Source organism: Podarcis cretensis, assembly GCF_951804945.1.
Source record: "Podarcis cretensis genome assembly, chromosome: 10".
NCBI classification, from domain to species: Eukaryota; Metazoa; Chordata; class Lepidosauria; order Squamata; family Lacertidae; genus Podarcis; species Podarcis cretensis.
The window spans coordinates 75,841,997-75,855,483 of record NC_137179.1 but is presented as its reverse complement, the minus strand read 5'-3'; the positions used below and the strand labels follow the sequence as shown (position 1 = coordinate 75,855,483).

General features: G+C 42.8%; 1 protein-coding gene and 1 long non-coding RNA gene across 5 annotated transcripts in view; one reads left to right on the top strand and one right to left on the bottom strand.

The window, feature by feature from the left end:
• FRMD4A (FERM domain containing 4A) overlaps window positions 1–13,487 on the bottom strand; it is a 434,151-nt gene that overhangs the window by 311,127 nt on the left and 109,537 nt on the right. Inside the window, exon 1 of one of the 4 annotated variants that reach the window (XM_079993567.1) lies at window positions 387–752. The exons of the other annotated variants lie outside the window; for them this stretch is intronic. Within the exon in view, the coding sequence (XP_079849693.1) occupies window positions 387–455 (69 nt within the window). The 5' untranslated portion in view covers window positions 456–752. Of the gene's footprint in view, window positions 1–386; window positions 753–13,487 lie in introns of those variants that run through there. 4 annotated transcript variants of the gene reach the window in all.
• On the top strand, window positions 8,963–11,493 carry LOC307225712. Its single transcript, XR_013843151.1, has 2 exons — window positions 8,963–10,239; window positions 10,943–11,493. It is a non-coding gene; the product is annotated as an uncharacterized lncRNA (long non-coding RNA).

Here is a 13,487-nt window from a genome sequence, read left to right as displayed (position 1 = left end):
CCACAATGCAAAGCCGGCTGGATCTCAAATGGTTGTAACACTATCAGTGTAGCTTTCAGTAAGGTTTGCTACTACAGTATATTAGAGTAATTTTTCCCAGTTGTGTATGCATCACTGAAATCAAACAATTGTACTCTGCAAAATTAATGCAAAGCATATCTTGCCTCCCCTTCACGCTCTGCTAGTTCACATATTTCTGATGAAGGCACAACAACAACAACAACAACAACAACAACAACAACAACAACACTATTTCTTCATAGACATATGTTGCTGGACACGCAGCTTGTCAAGGACTTTAAAAGGGTTCCTACTACATGCCAAATTCTCCTGCTTTTAAAATGATCAGCATATTACTTTGGAACTGAAAACCAGGCTTTACTTACAAACACATCCATTAGCAGATGCTCCAACGTGGCTTCAATGTCTTCTAGCTTGGCAGCTAAAGTCATCATGAAGGCAACTGCTAGCTTAGATCCAGCAACCTGAAGAATCCCACCAATTCGCAGTTGGTCCAGTGGACCAGCTCCCTGAACTGTACACAGCTTGTCCGTTTACACAACAAGACTTTCCCTGTTCATCACCTAAACCTCGCAGTGTTGACTGGAGGATGACTATTACTCCATCTAGAAGGGAAGGCACAAACTGGAGGCAAAGACACCTGCCTTTCTCCTCAAATAACTGCACAGTCTGAGGAATTGCCTGGCATTTGGGAAACCACAACAGAGGGAGCTTTCGTGAGATAAATTCTCATTCACACAGGGGCATTGGAGAGAGGAAGTACAATAAAGTGCCTTTAACTGTGACTGATATTTATAGGAGGACAAGATTTTTTTTTACACCATTCCATTTCTCTGTTCATTTCTGACCTTTCAACAAATGGCTCAACACACTGGAGTCTATTGAAATATAGGGGCAGCAGGTCTCTCAGAGGCTGCCTGTGACCAACGCCAGGCCAGTTCACACAGCCACCCCCATCAATAGCTCTTTGTCAAAGGCCTATCAGACTCTGCACTGTCTGCTGTGGACAGAAGAGAGCACAGACATGAAAGAAACAGGGAACCAAAGTTGCGCTGGGACATTAAATTTTTCCTAGAAATATTTTTAGCTCCTGTTGCTGCTTGAGAAAAAATAATGTAAAGGACAAAGTTAAAGGGGAGAAACACGGAGGGGGGGGGGGGGGAGTTGCCTCTTCCCCTTCTGCAACATCTAGTTCATATCCCAAATGTAATTTGAGTCTGCGCTTCTCCACGCTCAGTACCAAAAATGTGGAGCAGGGAGCAAGGAAAGGCACAATATAATGATGATGTGGCGTTCTGATGTACCGCACATAATGATCTTCTGACATGGGGCTACTACTGTATTTGCGGGAGACCTGAATTCTTTAGAACGTGCAATTTTCAAGCCCAGAGCAACATGATGAGTTTGGTAGAGGGAAGCATAACTTCAGGAACTCAAGGTGGCATGAGAAGCCTGGGGCCAACAACCACATTCAAATTCATGTTATTCTCACCAGCTATCTATGATTACTTGCTCAAGGTGCAGCCCCAACCATTGTGTGTGTGTGTGTGTGTGCCTTGAGATTTTCTGTGGAAAAAATACAGGCAGGATATAGACATAATAAATAATAAATGCTTAAGATATATATAAAAAATGGCAAGTGTGTTATTTCAGCCCATATGTCAAATGCAAAAGGTATACTTGACATGTAGTTCTTTTGCTCTGCAAGTCCCAAAGTACTTCACAACTTAAAGACAATTATATTGTGCCCTGTCTGACGTCCACGAAAATCAATTTGAGCTTTTCCACTTATATCAGTGGGGGATTCACACTGCATTGCATCTGGAGGAAAAATAATGTGGGAAAATTTCTGGACTTGTTCCAACAGCCTGCACAGCACCAGGCTAGGAAGGAAAAAACAGGAAAGGAACTCCTTATCCTCTGATACCCAGTTCATCACTTTTACCTGCCGAAAAAGCTGACTCCCAGATTTTATGTTTTTGCAGAATCTTGGGGTTGGGGTATAGATCAGTGGTGGGGTGCATGCTTTGAATGCATAAATGTCCAATGTTAATCCCAAGCATCTCCAGGTAAAATGACCTCAGGTAGATTATCAGGGAAAAGTCTCCAGCCATGGTGGCCGATGCCCGGTAAGTCGAAAGCAGAGAGACAAACAGTAGGTGGAGTCAGAGTCAATGACAGGCAGAGCCAACTAATTCTAGGATTATCCCCAGCCTCTTTCCTACTGAGTTCTACAAAGGACAACACCGAAACTTACAACCTTGGACTGGCTGTAAGAAAGAAGACATGCAGGTGGGGGCTGAGTGAGGGAAGACTGAGGTTGGTGGGTCCGTGACCCATCTGCCTCAATGGATCAGCCTCCACTGGCTTCTACCCAAGCAAGGCACTACCAATCTAAGTAGACAAAACTGGGTGAAATCAACCAAGGATCTTGGGGACAATCCATAGTTCAGTGGTAGAGTGGATGCTTTCCCTCACTGTGAGAAGCAAAGTTACAGGGATCCAGGCAGAGGGCCTTCTCGGTAGTGGCACCCGCCCTGTGGAACGCACTCCCACCAGATGTCAAGGAAATAAACTTGTTGTTGTTGTTGTTTAGTCGTTTAGTTGTGTCCGACTCTTCGTGACCCCATGGACCAGAGAACGCCAGGCACTCCTGTCCTCCACTGCCCCCCGCAGCTTGGTCAGACTCATGCTGGTAACCTCGAAAACACTATCCAACCATCTCGTCCTCTGTCGCCCCCTTCTCCTTGTGCCCTCCATCTTTCCCAACATCAGGGTCTTCTCCAGGGAGTCTTCTCTTCTCATGAGGTGGCCAAAGTACTGGAGCCTCAGCTTCACAATCTGTCCTTCCAGTGAGCACTCAGGGCTGATTTCCTTCAGAATGGAGAGGTTTGATCTTCTTGCAGTCCATGGGACTCTCAAGAGTCTCCTCCAGCACCATAATTCAAAAGCATCAATTCTTCGGCGATCAGCCTTCTTTATGGTCCAGCTCTCACTTCCATACATCACTACTGGGAAAACCATAGCTTTAACTATACGGACCTTTGTTGGCAAGGTGATGTCTCTACTTCTCAAGATGCTGTCTCGTGACTATTAGAAAACATCTGAAGGCAGCCCTGTTTAGGGAAGTTTTTAATGTTTGATGTTTTATTGTGAGTTTAATATTCTGTTGGAAGCCGCCCAGAGTGGCGGGGGAGGCCCAGCCATTTCAACAGATCTAACCCACTCTATTTATTTGGCTTAAGAAGAACAACAATAAGGAAGCAACATAAACCAATGAATTGGAACAGAGGTTGGACAAACAAATGCTCTGGGTGATTATAATGACAGGTAATCCTTGCAGTAGAGAGAGCTCAGTGGGATGTGAGGCTGTAAATTCTGTCTACGTGTTCTTGATTGCAGTTGATATTGCCTTTTCAACCATCCACCACAGTTGGCGGTCAGGGAGCGATGGGTGACTTTTACTAGACAACAGTATGACAGTCCATTTAGAGCACGCAGTGATGGATTGCTTCAACAGTAATGAAGGGAGAACAAGACATTTCTCTGACAGACACGCTCATGGATAGTTCCTCATGTAAGGCGATAGATTAGCTTCTCCACAAAAAACCTTTTAGCACAGCAACAAGCTTGAAGATTCACAGCCTATCCAGCCTTGAATGTGGAAGCAGGAATATCGCCACTAGGATGACCATTTAGTTTCAAAAATTCTGATGCTTTAGAAGGACCCAGCAGCAGAGTAAAAACGTGTTAGGAGCCTAGCAGGGCAGAAATCTATGAGTGGTGGGCAGAGCCTGGCAGTGGTTGCCAGCTATGGGCAGAATCAGAAAGAATTTGAAATTAACCAGCTTCTCAGACACCAGAACTGGCTATCTGATAAAGCACTGATTTGTTGTTACCCCTAATATGTATGGCACTTTACAAAAAATTGGCGAGTTTTGGATTGAAGTAGTATCAGCTAAAGATGGTTGGCATATTGTGGCCCCAGCAATGGTGGTGAGCAGATGAAGTCTGTTTGCCATGACATCTACCAGTAAACAAATGGGAGCATGGGGAAAAGCTTTGTCTTAGGGTCAAACTAGACAAGATGCTGTGAGTTCCATGACAGGGTCTTCCACAGGTTTTTGTTTGTTTTTAAAAGCAACCAGGGAGGATAACGAGGCATCGGTAGAGGGATTGACTCTTTCTCTTACACCAAGGAGAGTGAAACCTGTGGTCCTCCAGTTTATATTCGACCCCCAACTCCCATAATCCTTGGCCATTGGCCTTAGACAATTCCCCCAACTTTAACAGACCCTCCAAAACTCCTATTTGTCCCCTTACAACCCAGAGTCTAATTTGGCCTTCAATTTAGTCATTAGTCATCAGCCCAAAATTTTTTTACTCTACATTCCCACCACGTGATAGAAAGTGCCTTCCTTCTCTTTACATTTTCAACAATTATTTAATCCTATTCTATACATTTTTGCCATTTTTGCCATTTTTGCCCGTGTAATATACCATCTATACATCATTTTCATGTAATTCTCTTTCAACAATATGCAATCCGTGAATTTCAAATTCACTTTCCACAGTTTTCCCCAATCTTCAAATTGTATATTATGCCCCACATCTCGTGCCCATTTGATCATTACTGATTTGACTTCTTCATCTTTGGTTTCCCATTCTAATAATATATTATAAAGGTAAAGGGTAAAGGGACCCCTGACCATTAGGTCCAGGCACAGATGACTCTGGGCTCATCTCGCTTTACTGGCCGAGGGAGCCGGCGTACAGTTTCCGGGTCATGTGGCCAGCATGACTAAGCCGCTTCTGGCAAATCAGAGCAGCACACGGAAATGCCGTTTACCTTCCCGCTGGAGCAGTACCTATTTATCTACTTGCACTTCAATGTGCTTTTGAACTGCTAGGTTGGCAGGAGCTGGGACTGAGCAACGGGAGCTCACCCCGTCATGTGGATTCGAACCGCTGACCTTCTGATCGGCAGGCCCTAGACTCTGTGGTTTAACCCACAGCACCACCCGCATCCTGACAAAGAATATATTATACGCTTCCTTTAATAATTTAGCATTATCCTCTAAAATTTCCTTTTGGAATTTGGAGATTGTGTAGCTAAATCCTTTCTTATTATCTTCCTTGAAGATCTCATTTAATTGTCTATGATGCAGCCAACTCTGAACATGTTCCTTTAAAAGAGATATCTTCTAAGCAAACATACCCAACCCTGCATATGCCAAAAGGAGACCACACACTAAAAACATTGGACAGGATACCTAGAATAGGGTTGCCTGAACGAACAGTGATAACAGTTAATGGCTAGTAGCTATCACCCAGTGGGCACCCATTGAGTGGAGGCTCGTAGAAACAAATTGAATATATTTAGCAAGGAAAAATAGCTTTTGTTTTATTTGCCCTGGGCATGAAAGAAACCGGGGGGGGGGGGGAGTTGCTGGCAGTATTGGTTGGGGTTTTTATTTATTTACTTATTAAAAAAAATAGACTGCACTTTCATAAGAATAAAGCAAAGAGGTACACAGCACACAACATTGCAATGGAATAATAAGAACACAAAAAGAGCAAAATGTTACTTGCTCCTTCATACCCAGCTTGTATATTTATATTACTTTAATTACTGTAATCCTTTAATGTGTGTTTTGTGATATATGTACTTCTATTGATTATTTTGTAAACCTCCCTCAAATCTCAATGGATGATGTGTGGTTTAAAAATGCAGTAAGCAGCAGCAGCAGCAGCAGCAGCAGAAAACTGCTCTCACAAAAGCACCTTGAGATGGAAACTGGCACTCCAAAGAGACGTCCCCAGAACTTTCCTTCACTCGGAGATACGCAGAGCAAAAGACAAGGTTTTGACTCATGAATGGTTCGCATACATTTCATTTCTAACTGCCTGTGCATATACATTATTTAACACAAGAGAGCTAGATATAGGATCAAAGTTGCTTTTGTTATGCATGTGAAATACTGTCTGGAATAAGTCATATATTTGCTCACCTGCAGATGGATTTTACTCTGGCTAGAGAGACAAAAATGAGACATTTCATTGCAATAATAAATTTTATAAAGCATACAAGCGCTTCCTTGTACTATTTAATGCACAATGGAGAGTTGATAAATACGTTACAGCCCTGTCTCCCTAGGACCGTTGATAGGATGGCACAGTATTTGATTCAGGGAGGCACTGAGAGACTCACGGTCTCTTTAACCCTATTATAATTCCACTGGCCAACCCATGTCATCTCAGGACTTTAGACTGATGATTTGATTTGACAGAATTGGTCAAACAGACAGGCTCTCTTTCCCGCCTTCTATTCAAATGGAATGAATTTCAAGATTTCAGCAACCAACGAACAGTGAAAACTGTGTCATGAGCAGAGAGGAAAGGAAAGCCTCAACCCAACATATAATGACCTCATTCATTTGGTGTGCCCCCCCCTCCTTGAGCCACCTGCCATGTTGGTCTGCTCCACTGGTCAAGGAGCCTCAAGAAGTGTCTGTTTGCAAACGCTTCGAAGAGGTCAGATGCACGTATTCTGTGTCCCCAATTATAATATTACAAAAAACTGAGAGGAATGGGAGCTCATTAAAGCTTTTCATTGAACTCCATGGAAACATTCACCATATGGAGGTTGTGACAGGCTTCAGTACAGGAGGGGAATATTTGCCACACAAAAAAAAGCACTGGCTGCTTCTCATCACTTTTCAGATTCCGACATTAAGTAGGCCATGAGCTGATCATTGAGAGGTGATCCAAAGCTTGGACCATCTGTTGCTGGGGTGCACTGACTGCAGATGTGGGTTCAAATCTTCAGACTCCCATCTACATAAGACACTCCTTGCTCACCCAAAAAGGGTGTCAGGGGATGTCTTACAAATAAAAGGTACAGCCAAATCAAAAGATACACCACAAGAGGGCTTCTGTTTTAGCTCCAAGGAATATTTTGCTGTTTTGCCATCCACTGTGACATACTTAAAAGCTAGCTCAAAAAATTTCTGAGCCTATGGTGTTAGAGAAGAAGAAGAAGAACTGGAATAGCAGTATATATCTCCAACAGAAAGTTAGTGTGAACTGGTGGACAGAGCAGCTGTGATCATCATGAGGCCTGGCTACTAATTTGAAGAACATACTGTCTGAGTCACAGTATTTCCCCCCTTGCATTCATGAACCTGGGTTTGGAGAAATTCACTGGTGTGAACTGGTCACATGTCCACTGTGCAAACCACACTGCAAAAATAAGAATGTTTTTCTCATTCTCCAATAATTAACCCTACACCATTTCTGTTCTGACACAGAAGCAAGACCATCATGAATGTGGGGAGAGAGACTATTCTGGCATGTTCATGTAGTCAAGCCCTTTGGGCTTTATGACTGAATTGAGCATTGTGGGAATAAAAAAGGAAGCAATAAGCTTGAAGGTTGACTTGACAGCAGGTACTTTGCATTTAATCAGGGATCATTGACTCTGATCAAACTCAATAAGCAGTTTCTGTCAATATTCAATTTCATCCCAGAAACAAGACTATCTACTAAAGTCCTGTTTACATAACACATCTTTGATCTCTGGGGCTGGTGTTGCCATAGAATCCAATTGTGGCTGTCACCATCAAGTAGGCATTCACAAATAAAAGCCTTCCTGAAAGAACCACGTGTCATACTCTTCTTCAAGTTTATGACTTATTGTCTCCGGCTTGATTCGAATACCGCAAAAGTACTGCAGAACTTGTCACTGATCTTCACTCTATTCCATTTTATTCTTTGAGTGACCTATTGTGCATCAGCAGGAGGAGACTTTACATCTCAATATGCTGACAATGTTTACTTGAAAGATCACAACTCATGACATCTCTCAGATGTTCAAGAGAAAATTGCTGCCATCCAGTCTATTATTCAGATTGATGGCAGCTCTCTTCAGCCCTCTCCCCGCCTTCTCTCCAAGACTCAAACTGAACCGGTGTGTGACATCCTCATTCATTTGGACATAATGGTCACATCTGGGAGAAACAGCCACAGCTGCTTTGTTGTTAAAAGATGGCCTTTTCCCTCCAGAATACCAACTGAAAAACTTTTGAACTTGGGGATTTAGAATGAAAACTTGAACCATGATTTGAACTTGGAAGCCTACCATCTCACTAACTTCCCTGCCAGGATATTCAGATGAACATTCCCCCTTCCAGAGTGAGGGGAGTCACAGTGTGACAGTGGGCAGAAGATGTGGCTGCCTTATATAAAGATTTTAGATCTTTATATATGTATATATATATCCTATATAACTAGGATAGGATAATAAGTTCACATGCCCTGGATGTAACCAGGATAGGGTTGCAAAAACAAATACCATAGATGATGTACAGTGTGGAAATAAATCTGATAATTAAAAGCCAGAAACTAGCTTGACCTAGAGATGTTGCCAGGGTTATCTGATTTGACTCCAAATCAGGCCCACTTCACTTCTTTTACAATTCAAGTGTTATTTCTCTGAGATGTTCTTCTCTAACATGGAATCCTAAATAAAACTCTGAGCATGCACTGTCAGCATTTAGCAGACAAATCTCCCCAAAGTAGGTGCCTTGTAGGTGCATGTGGACACATTCTTTAGTTGTAAACATTTAGACTTGATTATTTCTGTGGAATACATAACTGGGCTATCCAATTAAACAGTCCTTTGTTACGTGGGTATCTTTTCTAATCAGCTCAATCAAATCTCTTGATTGCTTCTTGAAAACTTTTTACAAGTTGTTTTCCTCCACCCAGTTCCAAAGCCTTATCTTGTTCCTGGATTTATTTATGGGGTTGATTTCCAAATGACTGTCATGCGGTGTGTGCAAGGCAGACCAAGCTACAATTCCCAGAGGGCAAAATGATAAAGCACAGCATGCACATGCAAACAATACAAGCTGCAAGAGAATGTTCCAAAGACAGAGAAGCTTTTGAACATTTGCTGACAACAGTTGTAAATGCAAAGTCAATTCCCAATCTAGCCAAGGTTAAGTTCACCAATTGCTTGCTTACTCAAAGTGATAGCGAGAGTAGCAAACAGAGTGGCACGACTGAGTACCCATGTTATGGTAGAATATCGAATCATTGTCAAACCACCTAGAAACAGGGCCCTTGACATTATCTAATAAAACATACACGTCAGAGGAAAACTGCTGAGTGTGAAGGAAGCTATACAAAGCAAGAACTGTCAAGGAGGATTGTATAAAAGAGCCCTCTGGAAATGTGCGCCAAATTGCTGCATGCATTGGCTCTTTTCCGAGCTAAGCTGGCTATATTCAAGTAGCACCACACAAAGGACTATGCCTTTTCCACACAGTTCGGTCCATAAATATGGTTCAGCATTGGCTCTTCTCCAAGCTAAGCTGGTCACTTTCAGGTACTCCGCACCAAGAAGTATGCCTTTTTGCACACATTGTAAACCACAAAATATGGTTCAGCAGCGTCTACTAAAACCACGATCTATGTACAGTAGCCTGAGCCTGCACACAAATGACTTACTATGTACAGAGAGCCAATGTACACAGCAATACCAAGCAGTCTCTGCATACTGTGATGTTCATATGAATTAACCCTGAAGCTGAAATCAAGGAAGCTGGAGGGGGGAGTTGATTTGGGCTGGGATCAAGTCCCAGAATAATGATGCAGTTTTACATCAAAGGGAGCCGATCCACTTCTGGCATAGAGACTGGCTGTCCAGATGGACTGTGTGAGGTTTCTTCTACTGCTGCAACCTGTGCTCAAGAGCCAAATGGCTAAAAGCATGAAATTAGATTTTTAAGCCTTTATAACACCAAACAAATACACTTCCTTTCTAATTACAAATGAAATCCCTGTTGCCATTTCTCCATCCTGGCATGCTGATTTGCACGGTCATTCAAAGTTCAGCAGGTTGGTTATTACATGCTGATAAGCTACTTTCCATTCCCTCTCTTCATCTCTACTTCCCATGTGATCACTCTCTGCCATCTGGCCCTGTATATTCCTATGCCTGGGTACAGGCATTCACACACAGATCCTTCCACCTGCCAGTACTGTCTCTCTCTGTATGTATGGTCAGATCTTCCTCATTCCAGATTCAGCTTTGTTCTCATTCTAGAAGTCCTTCTAGAATTTCTGGAATCATAAATGCTTTGTGCACAGACCAACACTGTTGCATGCATGCAGCATACAGATGCCAGCTGTCCCAGTGATAATGTTGAAATGGTATAATTGAACAATATATTGCTTTTGTTTAGCCTGTTTCTGTTCCACAGTAGCATGGGAGTTGTTTGCCCATGGGGTAATTCCATGGGATTACAGAATGCATGTAAATCTTAAAAGCACATGGTCAGATCCTAGTGTGTGGATCTTTCCCACCTAATCATCCCTGTCCCAGGTAGCCAAAGACTGGGTGGGAGCAACCCATGCAACTGACCCCATGTATATGGTTCCAGTGTCCACATCCATAATGCAGCCTCATATGATGCTGCTCCCATGCTTCTGCGTGTGATGGGCCCTGGCATCCTGCAAGTGTGGCTGAGGGGCAGCAGCAGCTGCTGGAGTCTGTGTGCAGTTTCCCCATGTCATGAACCTTCTGGACATCTGGAACTTCCTGAGTAGAAAGGAGTATAAAAGGTTTTCTTTCCCAGCTAAGCCTTGCTTGCACAACAAGGTCTTCCTGAGGTCTGGTGAGTTCCTGCATCCTTGGTTGTGCTTCAGTCCTGACCTGACTTCTAGCTTATTCTTCAACCTAGCCTCCAGGCAGGGGTGTAAACTTGAATAAAATATGGGAGGGGCAGGTAAGCCCTACCCCACACATAATCGGTCACATGATGCGATGCAGGCACAAAGGAGTCGGCTCCTATGGCTGCAGGATTTCTGTGGTGCTGACTTGTCCTTTGGTTCTGACTTCTGGTTTCTTCCACAGCTTCTGTCTCTTGGCTCACCTCAGACTTCTGCTCATGGCCTAGTCCTGACAATTACAATTCTGTACCTATGGTGTAGCCTTGTTCCAAGATGAATAGAGCACATTTTGTTATTGAAAACCAAAGTGTCTTATATCCATGATATAAAATACGATGACAAAATGGGAGGTTGAAGTCACAAGAGAGTTGGACAAAGAGAGCTGTCATTTTCATAACTACATGACAGATGGAGGCCACGCTGGGGACTCTCCGAAAGTTTAATCTACAGCAGCAACAAGCCCTAGAAGAGCACTATGAGATGCTGACAGTTTTGCCCACTGCCTAACAAGATAACAGATGACAATAAAAAGAAAGCAGTTGCCCACAGTAAGCCCTGAAAAGCTGGGAGATAGAACTTTTGGTTGGCTACCCAGAGACGGCAACAGCAAACATGGGACAGAAACCGGAATAGTTTCCTGCTCTTGTTGGGTTTAGATCTACCATTACTGGTTTTCAATAATGTTGTTGTTGCTACTCCTATACTGATCTTTCCAGTAAATGGAATAACTGGGAATGGCACAGGTAGCATCTGGAGCCGACTACAAAGCAAGACGATCAGGGGAGAAAATTGACAGCTGGAATTACCCCAAGTTATACAGTCCTAAAGCCTCTGAGCATTGATTCTCACTTTACTGATTGTTTTAAATTGTTTTTAATGTTGCTTTAATGGTGTAACCCTCCCTGGGACCTTATGGCGAAGCGGCCATGCCCCTTGACACCTTGGCTCATTGAGATTTGATCTATAGGTGACTGTGCAAAGTATTTGCAAGCATGTCAGAAGAATCAAGCATTGGCAGACAACAGCTATCCTTGTTAATAGAAGACAGACTTGCCCCCATTGTTCAGGGAAGGAAGAAGAGTTTGGAGGCATGCTAATGTCTTATTTTACACCTAATCTATTTGCTAACTGCCAATACATGCGCACCACTGTATTTGGCCATCAATAAGACCTGGAGAGAAAAGTGTTTTCTTCCAGGAGCACCACCCCCACTTATAAACAAACCAACAGCTGTTTGCCTCCATTTTGCATACAGAACTTCATTGGCACTCGTCTATTTTGCACCTGGCGCTCATTTGCCAAGTACACTGAGGGCTTACAATGCGTATTTGCATTGGCTCACGGCTCTTGTTGTTGGTCCCATCCAGCCTGTGGTTGTGTAGCACACCAACCCCCTTCCTCCACAGGCATAGCCTCAAACGTGATCACATTTTGTCACATGTAACTCTGCCCCTCCCTCAAAATATTATGCCCACATGGAGACACATGCTTGCATGCGCATCTGTGTGAACAGGGACATCTCTCTATCTCTTTCCTAGGTTTCTTAGTTTGACTTTAATACTTTCTAAAGCTTGGAGGACAAAAGATTGGGAAAGTGCCAAATATCCTTTTATTGGATTTGGCAGGTATGTTTGCTCAGGAAAGAGAATGGAAGCAAATGGTTTACCTTTACATAGCTAAATAAGTCTTTTGGAAAGGCTACTCTTCTGGAGTCAGTAGGAATAGTGATTAGTTTTGCCTCTAATGAATTCAGCCACGGCACTCAGGACTGATGGCTTAGTGATTTTTGAGCCCAGGGATCAGCGTTCCTGTTCAACTCCAGGAGCCACAAGAGTGTGAGAGCTGAGAAGAAGTGACACGGAGCAGAGTGGTGCAGCTTTAAAACTAAGTGCATTAAATGCAGCAGCCACCAAGAAGAGCCTGAGAAGTGGTTGCCACCAGATACCTACAGGGAAGTGACATGAATGAAAAGCAGCACTTATCAAAGCTAGCATCCAATAAGGATGCCTTTTCTTAAGTCAATTAAGGTATCTACATTAAGTTATCTACGTGAACAGGCCGCATTCTGAGGACAAGACGCTTCTAGATTTGCTAACAATGTACTCAAGCAACTGGAACTGGAAAGTGCATTTTATGCTAGATGAAATGAAACATTCCTTTAGTATGTCCAAAATTTAAATCTAAATACATAAATACATATAAAGAATATTTATTGCTGTGTATCTCGGGGCTTTCCTGCATGAGCAGTTTTTTATGCATGAAAGCAAGAGCAAAAGCCGGCAATAACAAAATCTGGATAGCAAGCATTCAAATACGATGACATCTGTAACATGACCACACACTCAAAAGATGTTATTGTTGTATCTCTTCCTTTAACTGGCAGCATTTCAGAAGTATCCAAAGTGGCTGGAGGTTTTTCCACAAGAAAGAAGCAAGTTCAGAGCAACATTTCTAAAAAGCTCTAGGGCTCACATTCAGGGCAGATTGTGCACCATTTAAAAATCCTTAGGCATGGATGTGATTAAACAGATAAACTGCTTTGAGGGTTTTTTCTCCCAACAATCATGGTATATAAATTATATGAAATATACAAACAAAGCATGCTGTGTCAAATATCACCTGCTTCATGGAAGAGATGAAAAAGGGAGAGATACAACTGAAACAAATATGTAAGAACAGCCACAGCAAATTTATGCAGCACTTCTGAGAGACAGAGAGAAATCTCAATC